The sequence below is a fragment of the Ornithodoros turicata genome, chromosome 6 (assembly GCF_037126465.1).
Source record: "Ornithodoros turicata isolate Travis chromosome 6, ASM3712646v1, whole genome shotgun sequence".
Taxonomy (NCBI): domain Eukaryota; kingdom Metazoa; phylum Arthropoda; class Arachnida; order Ixodida; family Argasidae; genus Ornithodoros; species Ornithodoros turicata.
The window spans coordinates 71,349,965-71,366,273 of NC_088206.1; the positions used below are offsets into that span (position 1 = coordinate 71,349,965).

The 16,309-nt window shown below is 43.2% G+C and overlaps 1 protein-coding gene across 1 annotated transcript in view; it reads right to left on the reverse strand.

Moving 5' to 3' along the window:
* Positions 1-138: 138 nt before the first annotated feature.
* Positions 139-16,309, reverse strand: part of LOC135397288 (uncharacterized) — a 368,507-nt gene continuing 352,336 nt past the window's right edge. The window contains exons 9-11 of the mRNA XM_064628745.1: positions 1,221-1,300; positions 670-711; positions 139-529 (exon numbers count right to left, since the gene is read on the reverse strand). Coding sequence (XP_064484815.1) covers positions 684-711; positions 1,221-1,300 — 108 coding nt within the window. The 3' untranslated portion in view covers positions 139-529; positions 670-683. The remainder of the gene's footprint in view (positions 530-669; positions 712-1,220; positions 1,301-16,309) is intronic.

Genomic DNA, 16,309 nt, shown 5'->3' on the forward strand with positions numbered 1-16,309 from the left:
CGGCCCAGGACGCACATTCCCCCAGGGCGTCAGTCGTGACGTTGCCCATATACGTGAGGCCGACAACGGCCTTCACCAGCACTACCACCACCAATAATAATGGGGTGAAGGAGAGAGAGGAGGTATTAAGGAGGCCTTCTTTACCTAGGTGGCGTCGGCAGTTCACTTACCAAGTACCGGCGCAGCCTTCTCCACCGGTATCCAGCGACCACCGGTATGCGAGAAAGAGGAAGACATGCGTGTCGGCGCAGTTCTCTGTGAAGTCAGCCCAGGACGTGGTCTCCATCGTATCCCGCCGTATTGGTATGTGTATCGCTCGTAGAAATCTACGTGTAAACCTCACAGAAATACATCGAAGATAAAGGAAGCACCTATACAGACGTCCCCGGCGAGGACCAAGCGCTGAGGAAATGAGTGGCCTCAAAGTAGCCTCAAGAGAGCTGGCGCTACGCATAGTGGGACTTCGAACTTCCGGTCCGAAGTTGTAGTTTCCCCCAGTTGGAGCGGCGCAACGGTTTGTAAACCCTGGCTGAAAGGACATACAACCAAGATGAACAAGAGATGACGCACCCCGAAAGTCACTGGAGAGGCGTGTTAGCTTAGCTCAATTGGTAGAGCCCTGGACCGGCAATCCAGAAGATGTGGGTTCGATCCCTACAGCTGGCTAACCTTTTCAGTGACTTTCATCTTTCAACCAAGATGAGTTCGTCGCTAAAAAGAGAAAGAAAACACGACAGAAATGAGCTAGCTAGCTTATAGCGGCACAGATCCAAAAATTCGTTAAATCCGAGACAAGGACGACTCCCAAGCGCAGTTGAAAAGTTTCTTCGAATTACGACAAGTTTATTAAAAAAAAAGGATAAAGGACCGAACATTTGAAAAAAGTAAAGTACTGGCAGTCACGGGTTTTACTCGTCAGGAGATCCCTTTCGCTTTCAGCAAAACTAATATTTTTAATAAAAGAGCTGTCACCGCCGCTTTTCCTCTTCCTCCACTCCTCTCTTTCTTCGGAATGAGGTTCGATGTTGAGGTTAATGAGGTTCAATATTGGAACACTATCTTCCCCCAATTCCTCTCTTCCCATTCCCTTTCTTCCCCAACGCGCGAGCTGTCTTCGTCGTAGCCGACGCGTGTCGCGTATTATCTTTTCCGGCAGAACGCAAACAGGGGGAGAAAAATGCCAGTTTTGATTACGGCCCAAATAACCCGGGCGCACGTACCTGCAGCGTACCTCAGGCCGGTGGAGACGCCTGGCGGGACTGGATGGCGTTAAATTAGATGCTGCGGTTTCTGACGCCACCTGGGTCAGCAATTAGAGATAATTAAGAAACTTCACTACCTACTCCGTCAGGAAATAAGTTATAATTAGAACACACACAATGTTGTCGTCCCTGCTTACAACACATTTCTCTCTCTCTCTCTCTCGCCCCTCTTTCTGCTTACCGTGAATTATGGGAGAGAGAGAGAAAACAAAATATCCGCCGCGTGGAACAGTGTTGCAAGGGCAGTATATGCCGTGTGTTACGCGTATAGTAATGCAAACGGGGCTTTGTTGCGCCCTCTGTGTACTGTTACGGGCCGGAAGGAATGGTTTGTTAGCACTGCGGGAGTGAAGAAAGGCGCACGAGTAATTGTTTGGATATGCGCGCCGTGTCGGGAATGCGGTGTTTGCAGAGCGTGGTTGAATCAGTAAGGTGGTCTTTGTGTGGCAGGTGCCGTTGTGCAGTCGGGAAATCAGTCTATGGGTAGACAGTGAGTTTGAAATAGCCGTCTCTGTAAGTAGGTACTCTAGCAAACACAATAATAATAATAATTTATGAGTCAGCAACACTAAAAGTCAAATTTATGTCCAACGTTGATAATTTCTCTTGTATACCGTTGACTTACCTGAACATCGCGGTTACCGTACCCTTTGCGTCATACGCTGCAGCAGTTTGTCATCCCCAAACGTAGAACCGTCTACGGGTACCACCGTTTTGAGTTTTCTAGTACCTGTTCTTTTCTTTCTTTTTCTTTTTTTACAATCATCGCGATACTATGCTAAATGCAACATCTCATGAGATTTTAAGCGTCGGTTGAGTAGACGTAGTACTTTGGATTCGTTGTGGCGTTTTATCTGTTTTTTTTTTATCTGTTTGTTTATCCGGTGGCAACTTGTGTGTAATAATTGTGTTATTAACGTTCCTTTTTGCCGTTGGTTGTGTTGATTGAGTAATACAAGCAAATGCTTGTATTACTCGATGCCATGCTTTTTCTTTTTCGCTGTAGGTGTTGTGTGCTGTGAACCCGCGCTTCCCTGTTGCTGGAACACAGGTGCATGACTTTTAACAATAAACGATAGACGAATACATCTCACTAGGCACGTTTAAGCCGGGAGGCTCCTGGCAACAAGTATGCAGTAAGCAATTAGTACAACTAGTATACGTAATATAGTAAGTACTAGTATGTCAGAGTGACTACAAGAAATGTTGTACGGAGATATTACAGCAACAAGTTACAGGAACGAGGTACTTTTCTGGAAATGTAACTATCAAGTGCAACTGCATTTAAGTTACTGTGCTAGTGCCATACGCATTTGCATGCTCTAAACTACTTTCTCATCGTGAATATTACGTTTGGGAAATTCGATATTCATGTTGAACGACCTTTTAGTCTAGTTAAAGAACATGTTTAGAAGGAAGGGGTGGGAACTTACTGGCAATAACTTTTGCAAGAACAGCTTCTGCTTAAATGTGACGAGCGTGTCATGTAATTACGGTGTGACAGCACGAGTGATTTATTTCGTTCCTTACAAAGTAGTTGTAAGGTAACTAAGTAACCTTAACGTTGTAACTGTAGTTGCTACGTAGTTACATTTAGTAATAATGATAATTTATTTACGAAAATGTGAAATTGGAGCGAGCAAAGAACCACAGGATGCGACTTGTATGCGAGAAAGTTACTGCAGCCTAGTTACTTTACGAAGTAAATTACTCATGGTTGTACGAAATAGTGTGGGAGAATTTCATAATTATTGACTGTGTATAGCATGTGTGTTTTCTTTTTCGATATTCGCTACTTAATCACTCGCAATTAGTTATCTATTTTGTGATGGTTCACGATAACTGTGGTCACATTTTTAGATAATGCGTACATTGCAAATAGTATTAGTTCGTAGTAGTTGCGACCAATCTAACAGAAACTGAAAGTGTACTGATTGCTGTTGAGAAATCCTATAAATTTGCTCTCCCGTGCCAGTTATCACATCTGACACCACTATCTTATCACCGTCGTCTTATCTCTTGTAATCGGTATCATTATCATGTCGTTAGTCACACTGACGTAATAAAACAAGGTGATTATGACATTCCTCGAGGTTGAGGGAAGACAACGATGGACAAGAAGCAACATGACAAGTCTTCGTCGTTGTCTGCCCTCAATCTCAAGGAATGTCATCCTCACCAGACTCACCAGATTATCACCAGCTCGCTTGCATTCTACTTTTATCTTCAACCAATTTTACAAATCTGCGCAGAGTCCAGAACAACTCGGGGATTACGTTCTCCCACGAACGGTGCTAGTTATGGTAAGTATATAGATCACGTGGTATACAACATTACTCGGAAGGGGTTGCAGTTATGACATTCGAAAGGTGAATATAAACGTAAACTTACAGTTTATAGTATATAGTTTATATAAACTATATATATATATACTATAGTATATATAGTTTATAGTATATAGTAAACTTATAGTTTACGTTCTTATTAAAGAAGCGAACCATAAAAGCCTAAAAAAAACCAAATTTCTGCTGAAGTGGGGCGTCCTTAGATAGAGGGGCTAACACCTCCACCTATTTATCTTGCTAACGCAACCTCCAGCACCACCTCCGCTGCTACGCACAACCAAACACACCGAAGCATTCAAAAAGAAGAAAACCTAAAAGCCTCCACCCGGCCGCTCCATAACACTTACCGCTCGCAAAGAGGTTTCCATTCAAATTACGACGACGCTCGGCATCACCATAACATTAGCATAGTGATCACAGTAGAATGTTCGCCGGAAATCGTTGCTCGCAAAACGGAGAAGCAGCAAAAAAATCTCGCACCCGCGGGATGAATGTAATTTCTGAAAGCTAAAGAGTATAAATCTACCTGACTTTTAAACGGAGACCGGCCCCCTGGTGTGTGTGTTTTTTTTTTCTTTCTTTTTCGTCGTCTTTGTTTCAAACTCTTTGCCCCGCTTTGGAAATACAAACGGCGCAGCGTAGGGAAGTTTCACGTGGACAACACGTGCTGCTGTGGATTTGACGAAAAATAGAGTCGCACTGAACGAGATTGTTTAAATAAGGAGGTGCAACATAAACGTGAAAAGTAGCAGTACGTGTGGGAAGTAAAAAAAATGCTGAAAGCGAGCTGCACTTCGAAATGGGGTCATTTGAATGTTCAATACGTATTGTTTTTTGTTTTTTTCGTCAATAGTGCCAGCCCATCCGGGCCGACGCAAGCCGACTACGTGGTACATAAATGTGAGAATTACAACAAGGCGAAATTGAAAAGAAAGGGTGCGCAGAGAGCACAAAGGTGAGCAAGAACACACAAAACAAAACACTGTTTACCTAATCTTGCTGGAGATAGCTTGTGAGGGCTGCCACAAAGCTATTTACAGAGGACTTGTTTACTACTTGTACACGAGGACAGTTGTTGTACAGAAGATATTTGTTTAGTGGAAGTCTCTTCGACCCGTCAACAGACTTAAAAAAAAAAAACCGAATATTTAAAAAAATATGTACGTGCCGGCAAAGGCAAAATACGTCTGGTATATCTTGTTCGACTTGGAGCTAGAGAGGAGCATACAACATACTGTTCAAGGTTCTCGCGCAGTTGCTAAACTATCTGGAAATCTAGACAGCAATCTAGGAAGGGAGTTGCCTCAGGACAGAAGCCGCCGATATTTCGAACAGAGACTGTTCTTCTTCTGGGCGCCCAGAAGAAGAACAGTCTCTGTTCGAAACATCGGCGGCTTCTGTCCTGAGGCAACTCCCTTCCTACATCTCTACCGGTTCGCTGGATTTCTACCTATCTACCTAGACAGCAATCTGTTTTTCAACGGGTAATATACTTGCGCATTTTCTCAGTGCAGAAATTGACTGAGTGCGCGAATATGAAGCATGCTGAAATAAATATTTGTTCATGGGCGCATGTAACAAAGAAGCGTCGATTGGACGACGTCGAATGACGTCAAATGGAGTTGTATTCAGGATAGTTGGAAACCATACCAACAATCATTCAATTAGGATCCACCATGTTCAACATTTTCACTGGGAGACGTTTCGTCGCCGAGCATTTCGAATCCTGGCTCCAGCTGAGGTTTTTCTTGGCACACTTTCGAGACGGAAAACCTTCCAATATAAAAAAAAAAACTTCACAGAAAACCTTCACAGACCGTCAACTTAAACCAAGGTTTCAAAAGTTTGTGCTATTTAATTGTTTAGGCACAATGATGCACGACTGCAAACAGTGTTCAGTCTGTTTCATTCGTGGAGAACGCTTCTTCTGTTTTTTTTTTGTCTGTTTGAAATCCTGAGTGTACAATCCTATCGTATACCCCTTGCAATAACTGTCACATCATAAATTCTTCCCACAATTCAGCATTACAGCAAACATTATGCCTCCTCTCTCTGACCACCTCACACACCATTTGTCACTCATAAGGCCGTTCCATCCATTGCCCCTTCGGTCGACTACGGCCAGAATTTTTACTCAGATACACAATCTAGATGACGCCTAGCATAAAAACAACAAGAAACATACAAATGCGATAATCACATACAGCATAGAGCTCCGAGAGCTCTAGCACCCTTCCACTTGCAGAAAGGAAGGAAGGAAGGAAGAAAAAAAAAAAAAAAGATCACGGCTAATCGATTTCTCGTATCGCACGTCCAACAAAAAGTGGATCAAATACAAAGTCTGCGCTCGTAGATCATAACCTTGTTTCCTTTCTCTCTATTTTTTCTCTCTCCACTTCACCCTCCTCCTCCCCTGCATCTATCATTCTAAGAGGTACTCTTTCTCGTGCATCAGCCACATCATAACTCCTCAACACTTCCTACCCCAAAGTCACTCTGCGTAGGTACCGTCTTAAAGAGGCAGGATCTTGTCATCAAGCAAACGCAAGCACTTTCTTTCCGAAGTCGTTGCCAATCCAATCCAATCCATCGGTTGCCCCAGCAAGGACAAGTTTGCCCGAAAAGACGCGACTGGAGCGGACGCGTGTCTTTGATCTTGGAATAGCATATCAGGGAGACTAATGTGTTTCCTGCAGCAGCAGATTTGAACGGAGGCGCAAGGTCTTAGGGAATTGAGGACAGGACATGCATTTGCGAGTTCATTTGTGCTAATATCATTCGTCATTAGAGTGGGGGCGTCATGAATAAAACAAGTTCTGCTGATGGATTATTTATCCCGGCAACAGAGAAATGATGGTCAAGCGTTTCTGCGAAGATATCTGACGCTCTCTGGCGGCGACGTCGTCGTCGTCGTTGTTGATGGTTGGACTCGTGTTTCGATCTTTCTCACAGTTTGTCGGAGTGAAAGTTTGGCGCCTGTTCCATATAGGCAAGCAGAAACTGAAGGAGTTGCGGAATAATAATCTGTGCCCTTCACACCGCGAAACGACCATGATCACGAGTGACATAGGAGAACTGGTGTTCTGAGGCTGGAACAACGTAGAAAGGACAAATAGATACAATTAAAAATACGAATGTAAGAGTGAAAGGTGGATGAGTGAGAGAGAGAGAGAGAGAGAGAGAGAGAGAGAGAGAGAGAGAGAGAGAGTGGTTGATGTGTCCCTTCAGATGACGCGCCCTTGGAAGTCGCTGGCGAGGTGTGTTAGATTAGCTGAATTGGTGGAGCCCTGGACCGGTAATCCAGAAGAAGTGGGTTCGAGTCCTACAGCTTGCTAACCTTTTCAGTGACTTTCATCTTTCATAACGAGTGACGCCGTGCAGTGGTCTGTTTATGAATTAACTTCACCCAGTGGAGCGCCGTTTAATGCACGACGAAAGCTCAGCCGTCCTTAACGTATTTATATTTGACGTCCTTAGCGGAAGACGCTGCGTGTCTTATACCCCTATCACAAGGGCAGTCCTCAATGGTAATCTAAAGAAATTACCATTGGACATGCGCATAGCGCCACCTAGAGTGTAATCTGTCAACTACTCAAACAGCATCGGATTCAGTGTTTTTTTAGAAGTTGACACGTGACACGTTAGGTGGCGCTACTGTCATGGTTCAATGGTCATTGGTTTCAATCATCATTGAAGACTGCCACCAAGTTGCCGTGGCGTCCTCGACGTGTTCGAACCCACAATCTTTGTTTCAGTAGGCGGACACACTACCGAGTGATTGACCAAGGCCAATGTTTGTAGAATATGGGTGTTGATGGAAAGATGATTACGTGAAATGAGAAAGTGAAGAAAGCAGGTGGAAGGTTATGTATTATGGATTAACATATGTACTAATGAGGAGAATAAAGAGTAACACGCAAAAGTGATTGCACGTAAGCTGCATCATGCAACAAAATAATTCTGACTAGCAATTAAGAAAGCGGACATAACATTCATTTGTTGCTGGTGGCAACGCCAATGCCCCTTAATTCTAAAAAAAAAAAAAAATTACTCCCAGAATATGGGTGTTGATGGAAAGATGATTACGTGAAATGAGAAAGTGAAGAAATCAGGTGGAAGGTTATGTATTATGGATTAACATATGTACTAATGAGGAGAATAAAGAGTAACACGCAAAAGTGATTGCACGTAAGCTGCATCATGCAACAAAATAATTCTGACTAGCAATTAAGAAAGCGGACATAACATTCATTTGTTGCTGGTGGCAACGCCAATGCCCCTTAATTCTTAAAAAAAAAAAAAATTACTCCCAGAATATGGGTGTTGATGGAAAGATGATTACGTGAAATGAGAAAGTGAAGAAATCAGGTGGAAGGTTATGTATTATGGATTAACATATGTACTAATGAGGAGAATAAAGAGTGACACGCAAAAGTGATTGCACGTAAGCTGCATCGTGCAACAAAATAATTCTGACTAGCAATTAAGAAAGCGGACATAACATTCATTTCTTGCTGGTGGCAACGCCAATGCCCCTTCATTCTAAAAAAAAAAAAAAAAAATTACTCCCAGAATATGGGTGTTGATGGAAAGATGATTACGTGAAATGAGAAAGTGAAGAAATCAGGTGGAAGGTTATGTATTATGGATTAACATATGTACTAATGAGGAGAATAAAGAGTGACACGCAAAAGTGATTGCACGTAAGCTGCATCGTGCAACAAAATAATTCTGACTAGCAATTAAGAAAGCGGACATAACATTCATTTCTTGCTGGTGGCAACGCCAATGCCCCTTCATTCTAAAAAAAAAAAAATACTCCCCCGCTCAAAATTGACAAGTGGCGGAATACAACGTTATAGTTTCTTAATGAACTATCTGAGGTGTGTACGCAGATGTAGGCGTAGTACTCCACTGCGCAGCTCGTCTCGGTTTACAGGCTGTATGACAGATGGGGCTACATTATGTTTACGTTGGATATAATTATAAACAAAAATACGCACAGTGTACTGTGTACAATGTACAGGGTGTTTATTTTTGTCATTTATAGATTTTTTCAATAAAAAAAGCTACGAGAACAGCACCAGTACGACCTACGACAGTGCGACCTACGTTTCCTTTATTTTTTTTCTTTTTACTTCTATTCTATTCTGTCGTTTTTGCAGTTGTGCTATACAGCTATGCGGACGTCCTCTGGAAGAGACTGTGTAATTACAGAATAACTAATTACCTAAAACTCATTAACTCTTTAATTAGGGAATTTCTGGCAAAAGCAAGATAGCGGAAAGGGAGACAATCCTCCTCTTCAATTTCTTTTGATTTATTTTATTCTTCTTTCATTTCTTCTTCTTTTTGTTTTCTTTGTGGATAGCAAGCCGGCGTCCCGTTTGGCTGACCTATCCCCCCTTTTTTTTCCTTTGTTCTAATAAATATACCCCCCCCCCTCGTTGAAAGCCCATTCTATCTTCTAAAAATAAAAAAAATCAAAAAATAAAAGAGCGCGCGCCGTAAAATATCCATTGCTGAACGCGGGAAAGCGGTTTATCTGGCCAGCAGATCGGCACCTCCTCCAATCGTCTCCACTGCTCCAAATCACGTGGCCCTCTGACGTGAAAATGAGCGCTGTACTCCCTGCGGTTCCGGTCGCCGCAGTTTCGGTTTCGGTTTCGAGGTTTCGGTGCATATCAAAATTCGGGGATGGATACCTTAACGCACGTGCGTGTTTCAGGATGTTTTGAACGTGGACTGGCTTTCAGCGAGTATAATTTCTCATTCTGCTATTTCGCGCTTTTGCACGAAGTTTCCTAATGCAAGAGTGAATTAATGAATTTTAGGTAATTTTAGGTGAATTTTAATTTGCAGTTCCATACTTTCTTTGAGAGGATGTCCGTTTGTCTGAATAACTCATCTGCAAAGACGACATCAATGCTGTTCTCATAAGTTTTTTTAAAAATAAAAAACAATGTGTAAAGGGGAAACTAAACACCTTGTAGATATACAGTATACACGATGTACGCAGAAAGCAGAAAAAATGCACACAACACAACGCTCAACAACACTTTACACGAACAGTATTGAAGGCTTCATACAAAAGAAACGTAATTTCACTTTGTTATAGAAATAAAGCCTAATAAGTACGAACTGCGCATAACATGGATAATACGAACAGAAAGAAGGAAACAGGTAAGCAAAACTTTACATCAACATTATTGAACATGCAAGAGGAACATTATTAATGTTATAGACTATTTATAGATTATGTGTAATTACAACATAAAATATGCATAGAATTATGCATTATTTATGCTATAGAACTAATTTAATAAGCATACACAATTCATATATACTTACATACATAACGCAGAAAACAAGTACAAAACACCACTCTCAAGAATACTTTCCACTTTTCAACATTTTATACAACACCACCGCCATATCCATATATTATAAACTTACAATAAAAATACACATACACAGCGCACACGAAACGCAATATAGCGCTCTCAACAACACTCTATAGCAACTTTTCCGCTGTACACTAGCGCCCTCTGTGCACCTCCATTAGAGAACCTCTACGACAGGTCGCCAGGCAGGGAACACCATGCACCGTGCACCTCCGAACAGTGAGCATGCACTCAGCCCGTTTAAATATTCGATTCCCTCTTTACACCGAATGCATAAATCGAGCATTCGTTCTGGCGCCACCATCACTTATTTATCCGGGACTCTCTTTGTCGCCCTCCCCCTCTTTTTTCCCCCTCACCCTCTCATTTCAGTGTTTCCTTCAAACGGGACCGTATAAATTCCCCATGAAGAAGTATCGGCTGACCAGAGCTGCGAAACCGATGCGAACATTATGCGATATGGAATCAATATTCTCGGAGGAGCGAGAAATCACGCTCGCCCTCGAGATTAATCAAACCCGCCGTTCACGTCACGAGCAGGCCATTGACAGTCGTTTATTCCTCGCTCCGCGAATGAATGTTCTTATTCTCAAAGCTTCGTTTGTTCTTTGTGCCCGCAATCAGATATGTAAGGAGCTCGCAACTGGGCACGAGGCTATACAGAACGCTCCGTTTTCTAATTATTATTATTATTCTTAATGCGTTAATTAGCACTAGAAGTTTATTATTTTGAAGAAAAGTAAGCGTCGTAGCGGGGCGACTGTTTTGCTCGCGTACAGTGCGGCACGTGACGCAGAAGAGCGAATCAGGCTGAGCTCCGCAAGCTGATTCGCTCTTCTCCGTCACGTGGAAGCGCGGAGCACGCCTGCTGGAGCCGTCGTCAGTTGCGCCTCGTCTCTGGATGTGTTGAGACGTGACTCGTGCGTTGTCCGAGAGTAGTAATAAAAATAATAATAATTATAACTTTATTTTTGTTTAGGTGCCCCAAAAGTTAATAAATAAGCCAGTCTATCTGTCCGGCTACACTCTGCTACAGGGTAGGACAGCGGGGTCTTTAGCGTGCTTTCTGGAACATGACAGACGCCAGCATTCCGGAACACGGTGCTGGAAGAAATGTTCACCTCCCTCACATTGGTACTCTGCCACATCAGAGCAGGCAATATGAATGCAGTGCATTCACTCGACTCCAAAATGAGGTCTCACCAGTCACTATGACAAGCAGAGGGAAGGACCAGAACGTCGACTCATGTGACTCGGCTCGCGGTGGTTTCAACTAATTAATGAATCTCGAGCTTGATTAGTTAATGACGCTCGTTTTAATGCCGAGGAGAAATAACATGAGGTCCTAATTAAAAAAAAAAGTGTCTTCTAACTTTCCACCATCGCCCCCTTTTTTTCATCCTGCAAGACATTGGAGGACGGAAGCGGAGACGTAATTCATATAACACGCGACAGACTACTACATGCTGTCAGCAGTTTATCGCCAGCCATGATGTATGGTTTTCTGCAGAAAGCTAACACAGTCTCGCCCTTTCTCGCTAAGTTCTTTTTTTCTTTTTTTCGCACGTAAAGCGCGAAATATGTACAAGTATGCCGCGTTCGCCGTTTTCCGACTCGGCACAAAAAAAAGAAAAATAAGAAAAATAATACGCGCGAAGAAAAGACGCGAAATTGAGTGGAGAACCAAGATCTTAATGAAGGTATTTCTTTAATGTAATTACCTGCAGGGGCAAGCGGCCTTATAGAAGCGGCCGAAAACCATTAATCTTTTACCACGTCACTTTCTGAGTTATGGCAGGGCGTTAATATTAAATTACACCCACCAGTTCTCAGCCTAGGATTGGGACAAAAGTGTCAACGCGCCAGGGTGGGGTGTGGGAGCGAGAGTATTACAGAGGGCGCCAGAGTAGAACGTGTGACGAAAAGTGTGGAAGTATAGCTGTACATGGCAGGGGAAACTTGTGTCATTTATTATGATTAGTATTGGTTTCTTCGAGTCGCTTAACGACCGCCCGGGACTTTTTCTATGCGGGTATAAGGGGGTAGAAGTAACGCAGTGTTTATACGGTGGCGGCGATGATAAATTGAACGCGAGGCGGCGCTGCGGGAAAAGTTTATTTGTTGCCGTCGTCTGTTAACGACGAAGTGATGCTCTTTTGCGCTGATGAATATTTAGTGCGGAGTTGGTCAACGATGGTGTTAACAATGAGAAATGTGGGCTGGTGTAATGAGAATTTTTCGCGCCCGTTTTGTGGTTGGATAGAGAAGAATAGAAAATCTGGAGCTTAAAGGGACAGCGTGAAATAGTTGACAGGATACGAGATTAAAGCGGCGTAACGATACGATAAGAGCCTATTGGTAACCAAGAACAGTCGCCAGACCCTGATGATGACATAATGACGTCACGATGACGTAACAATGACGTCAGCATTAACCGAGGCACCACTTTTTACTGAGTTCATTCCCGTCACAGGACACAGAAGTCTCCTTTGAGAATTGTAAGAAGGTAACTAACAAAGCTTCTCTTCGTACTCCGCAGCCCAAAAACGACAAGTTACCTGGGAATGACGTCACGAGATAAGATACAGCGTGACGTGCGCTGGGGGTCGGCTGGGCAAAATTAACCACGTTCTTCCCGGTCCTTTCTCAAGAACTCATAACAAATCGTTGATAAAAGGATGTGTGCCTTCTCTGCTTACATACGACAGAAGCGCCATCTATATATCTCTCTATCTGACCATCCCTTTCAGCTCGCTCCTCTGATGCCTCGTATAATTACCCCCTAACTGACCGTACAGCACAACGCGAATGTTAATTCCAACTTTCTCGCAAATTATCAGCCGGCCGCTTGCACCCCGTTGAAACAACCACAACACACACACACATACGTATATCTAAATTATCAGGACTAAGCCTAACTATATCGCCGGCCCTTTCACACCCCTCGTTCCCCAAAAAGTGGGGGAAACCACACAGCTCTCCTTTAGCGGCGATTTCCGCCACGCGACGCAAACTTTGAAAAGAGTCATCAAAGTCGGTCTCCTTTAGACTTTCCCGATATGCTAATAGGGGTCGCTTTCAAACAATGCCGGTGTCGCCCTCTGTGGCCTCCCGTAACTTCCCTCCCTGTTTTTAAAAGACCTCATAAGGAAGATATATGTATATGTAGGAAGAGCTGAGGGAACAATGACGATGTTTCCCCGTTTCGACGCAGTTTAGGCTTCATCGTTTAGGGAAGATAGATACGAACGCGCAAAGAAAGGGAGACCTCACCCTTTCCATCCTTTCGCTTCCCGTTTTAGTACGTAAATATCCCATAGTGCTTTCAGAATCATGGCCTCGTTAAACTATGCGGGACAAAATGCTTCATTATACGGTCTGATGTTTGTTTGTGTACGGGAGCATGCGCAGTGAAGGGCCTTTGTGCGGAGAAACGGGAAATTCTAGGTTGTCGTCGATTGTGGCCGATGATGACGATAAAAGGAAGTCATTTTACCGCGGAGTGAGGACGTTGTTTCGGCAACGCGATCTTGTCCGCTGGGAGTTTATTCAGATAGGGGTATAGCAACAGGCAATTTGAATAAAAAATGTCCCTTTCCTCCTTTTACTTTCTCTCTCTCTCTCTCTCTCGCTCTCTTTCTTTTCCTTTTTTTTTTGTCCTTAGCGAATCAGGGCAACTTCAATTCAGACGCTTCATCCAAGTGACCATTCCCAAACAGAGGTTGTACCCCACGGTGCGACGGTGTATTTAAATGATGCATTCAGTAATTGGAAGAAATTTGTTAAGGATATCGGTGTGGGAGAATGTCGGATCCCACCACCGGATGAATTCTCTGATGCTTTCTCTGGGTTTTTGCGACAAACTTTCCAGAGATATCTCGCTATATCTCCCCATGAAGTCTGCCCAGGACGCGTGTTAGCCCCCTTCCATGTCTCCGACTTCTCTTTGCTGCTCTCTTTCCACCTCCACACGCCTGTACACCGCATATAGCCATTGTTGCATTGTTGCAGTGCTAAAAGCTCTAGAGGTATTTTTTCGAATGTTCGATGGCACTCGGTCGAAATAGTATTCAGCATAGAGCAGCCGTCCACTCCGGAAGAAGCAAAAAAAAAAAAAAAAGAAAGAAAAATGAAGAAGAAGAAGAAGTGGGGAGTCTAGTCGGCCTCCTGGTCGTCGATTGGTTCTCTCAACGAAAATTTCGAGAACTTTATGTCCGAAGATTCATATCGGAGTCGCATCAACTCGATTCTCTGCTCCCTAATCCATCTCTCACCCTATCTATCAAAGCTTTTCAACCTTACACACGTCCTCCATTGTGTACAACCTACACAAAATTACAAAATCGATACAGATATCATCTTCCCCGAGCCCTCTCGCCGGAAACTTTCCACTGCTGCCACACCCTCCCCGACAACTCCGCTGATAAACTTCTCAATTACAAGTTGAACTAAATTACCGAGTAGCGACCGATAAGGTGTTTCACTTGGAACGCCGTAAATTGGGAAAAAGTTCGAGTCAGGCGAACCGTTCAAAAAGCCAGGATCAGCTTCGAGAAGGAAAAAAAAAAAAAAAGTTCTGGCTTGCGTCACTGCCCCTATCTAAGCTTTCGTATTATAACGAAGTACTCGCTGTCTATGCATAAAAAGACGCCTTTATATATATACATACATGTGCGCGCATTTAAATTTAAAGGTTGGAGATACGGAGCCGGCTTCTAAATTAGCATCACTACGGATATATCACGCGTCGGAAGGTAATATATTACCTCTAAACTCCACCAGCGTTTCTACACAGTATAAAGATAGACCGTAACGTAAAATTCTTCCTGTACGAGAAATACACGGAGCTGTATTACATTTACAAAAAAAAAACAAAAAAGATTCCTGTTCTGTTTCATCAGTTTGAGTTTCGGGTATCTCTCCGGCGCTTGTTAGTGAGCGAAAAAAAAAAGTGTTTTGTACCTCTGTTTTTTTTGTTGTTGTTGTTGTTTTTTTCAGGTGTGTCTGTGTTTGACTGTACAGTTTTATAACGATGCAGCGTAATGGGTCGAAAACACGGGAATATATCCTTTGTTATAGGGAGGAGTTCCTTCCTCTTGTTGTTTCTTGCTGTGGCAATTTGTTTCGCACCGTTTCTTTTATCAATCGTGTTTTGCTTGGGCTTTGTACATTTGTGTATGAAGGAGTTGACGTATTTAAAAAATTGAAAGAAAACACGTTCGTTCAGCGTTCACAAAGTCGTTGTGTACTGATATTGACTGTTTGCTAGGTAACAATGGGCACATTTAAGTGATTGCTGAAGTAATTGGTTCACGTGTCTGTCGTGTCGCCGGGATCGATCTTGCAATTTGCATGATAACATAATTTAAGTAACGAAAAGTTAGTTAATCAAACGCCTCCGTTTGGCATTGATCAGGTTGTCGTGCACCGTTAACTGCATTTTGGCCGTTTCATGGCAACAATGTAAACATTTAATCCGTTTTGCAGTATTGGTTCATGTTTTTATCTGATCTCCCGTATCAATCTTGCAATTTGCCTGACAGCATACGTTACGTAACAATTAATTAATCCAACGCGACTGCTTGGCATTGATAAGGTTGCCGAGCACCGTTAACTGCTTTTGACTGTTTGCATGGCAACAATGTGCACATTTAATTCGTTGTTGCAGTAATTGGTTCACGTTTTCATCTTGTCTCCAGGATCGATCTTGCAATTTGCACGATAACGTAGTTTAAGTAACGAAAAGTAATTAATCGAACGCGTCTGTTTGGCATTGATAAGGTATTCCGTGTTAACGCCGCGAAGCAACTGTAGCTATGTCAGGTGGACAGACGGAGAGCAAAAGGAATGCAAGAGGTATGGGGTAAGTGCGCGTCGTGGGCCGACTTCAGGAGGAATTTCGTGGCGCATGTGGAACATGAAAGGGATTGATACACATTACCATCCCCCACATTGCTACCGCCCTCGGCGGGGATCGAACCCGAGATCTTGAGCTCAGCGAGCCAGCACCGCGAACACCGAAATTATATCCGGCTGTCACATCAAGTCAAGCATCTCCGTCAGCGAAGTGACTGCGGGAGAGGTCACGTGTTTACGAGAACCAATAGAAATTCCCCGGACTCTTTACACCTATGACGACAGAGCGCGACGCCGAAGCTTCTTCGAGTTTTTCGGATTTCACAAGTAACGACACGCAGTAAGCCAATTCTTCTCTCCTGAATGTTCTGGTGTGCACTATACACTGCTTATGAGCACACACATCGTGTGGTCACAACCCCTTTTTTCAAAGGAGGTATTT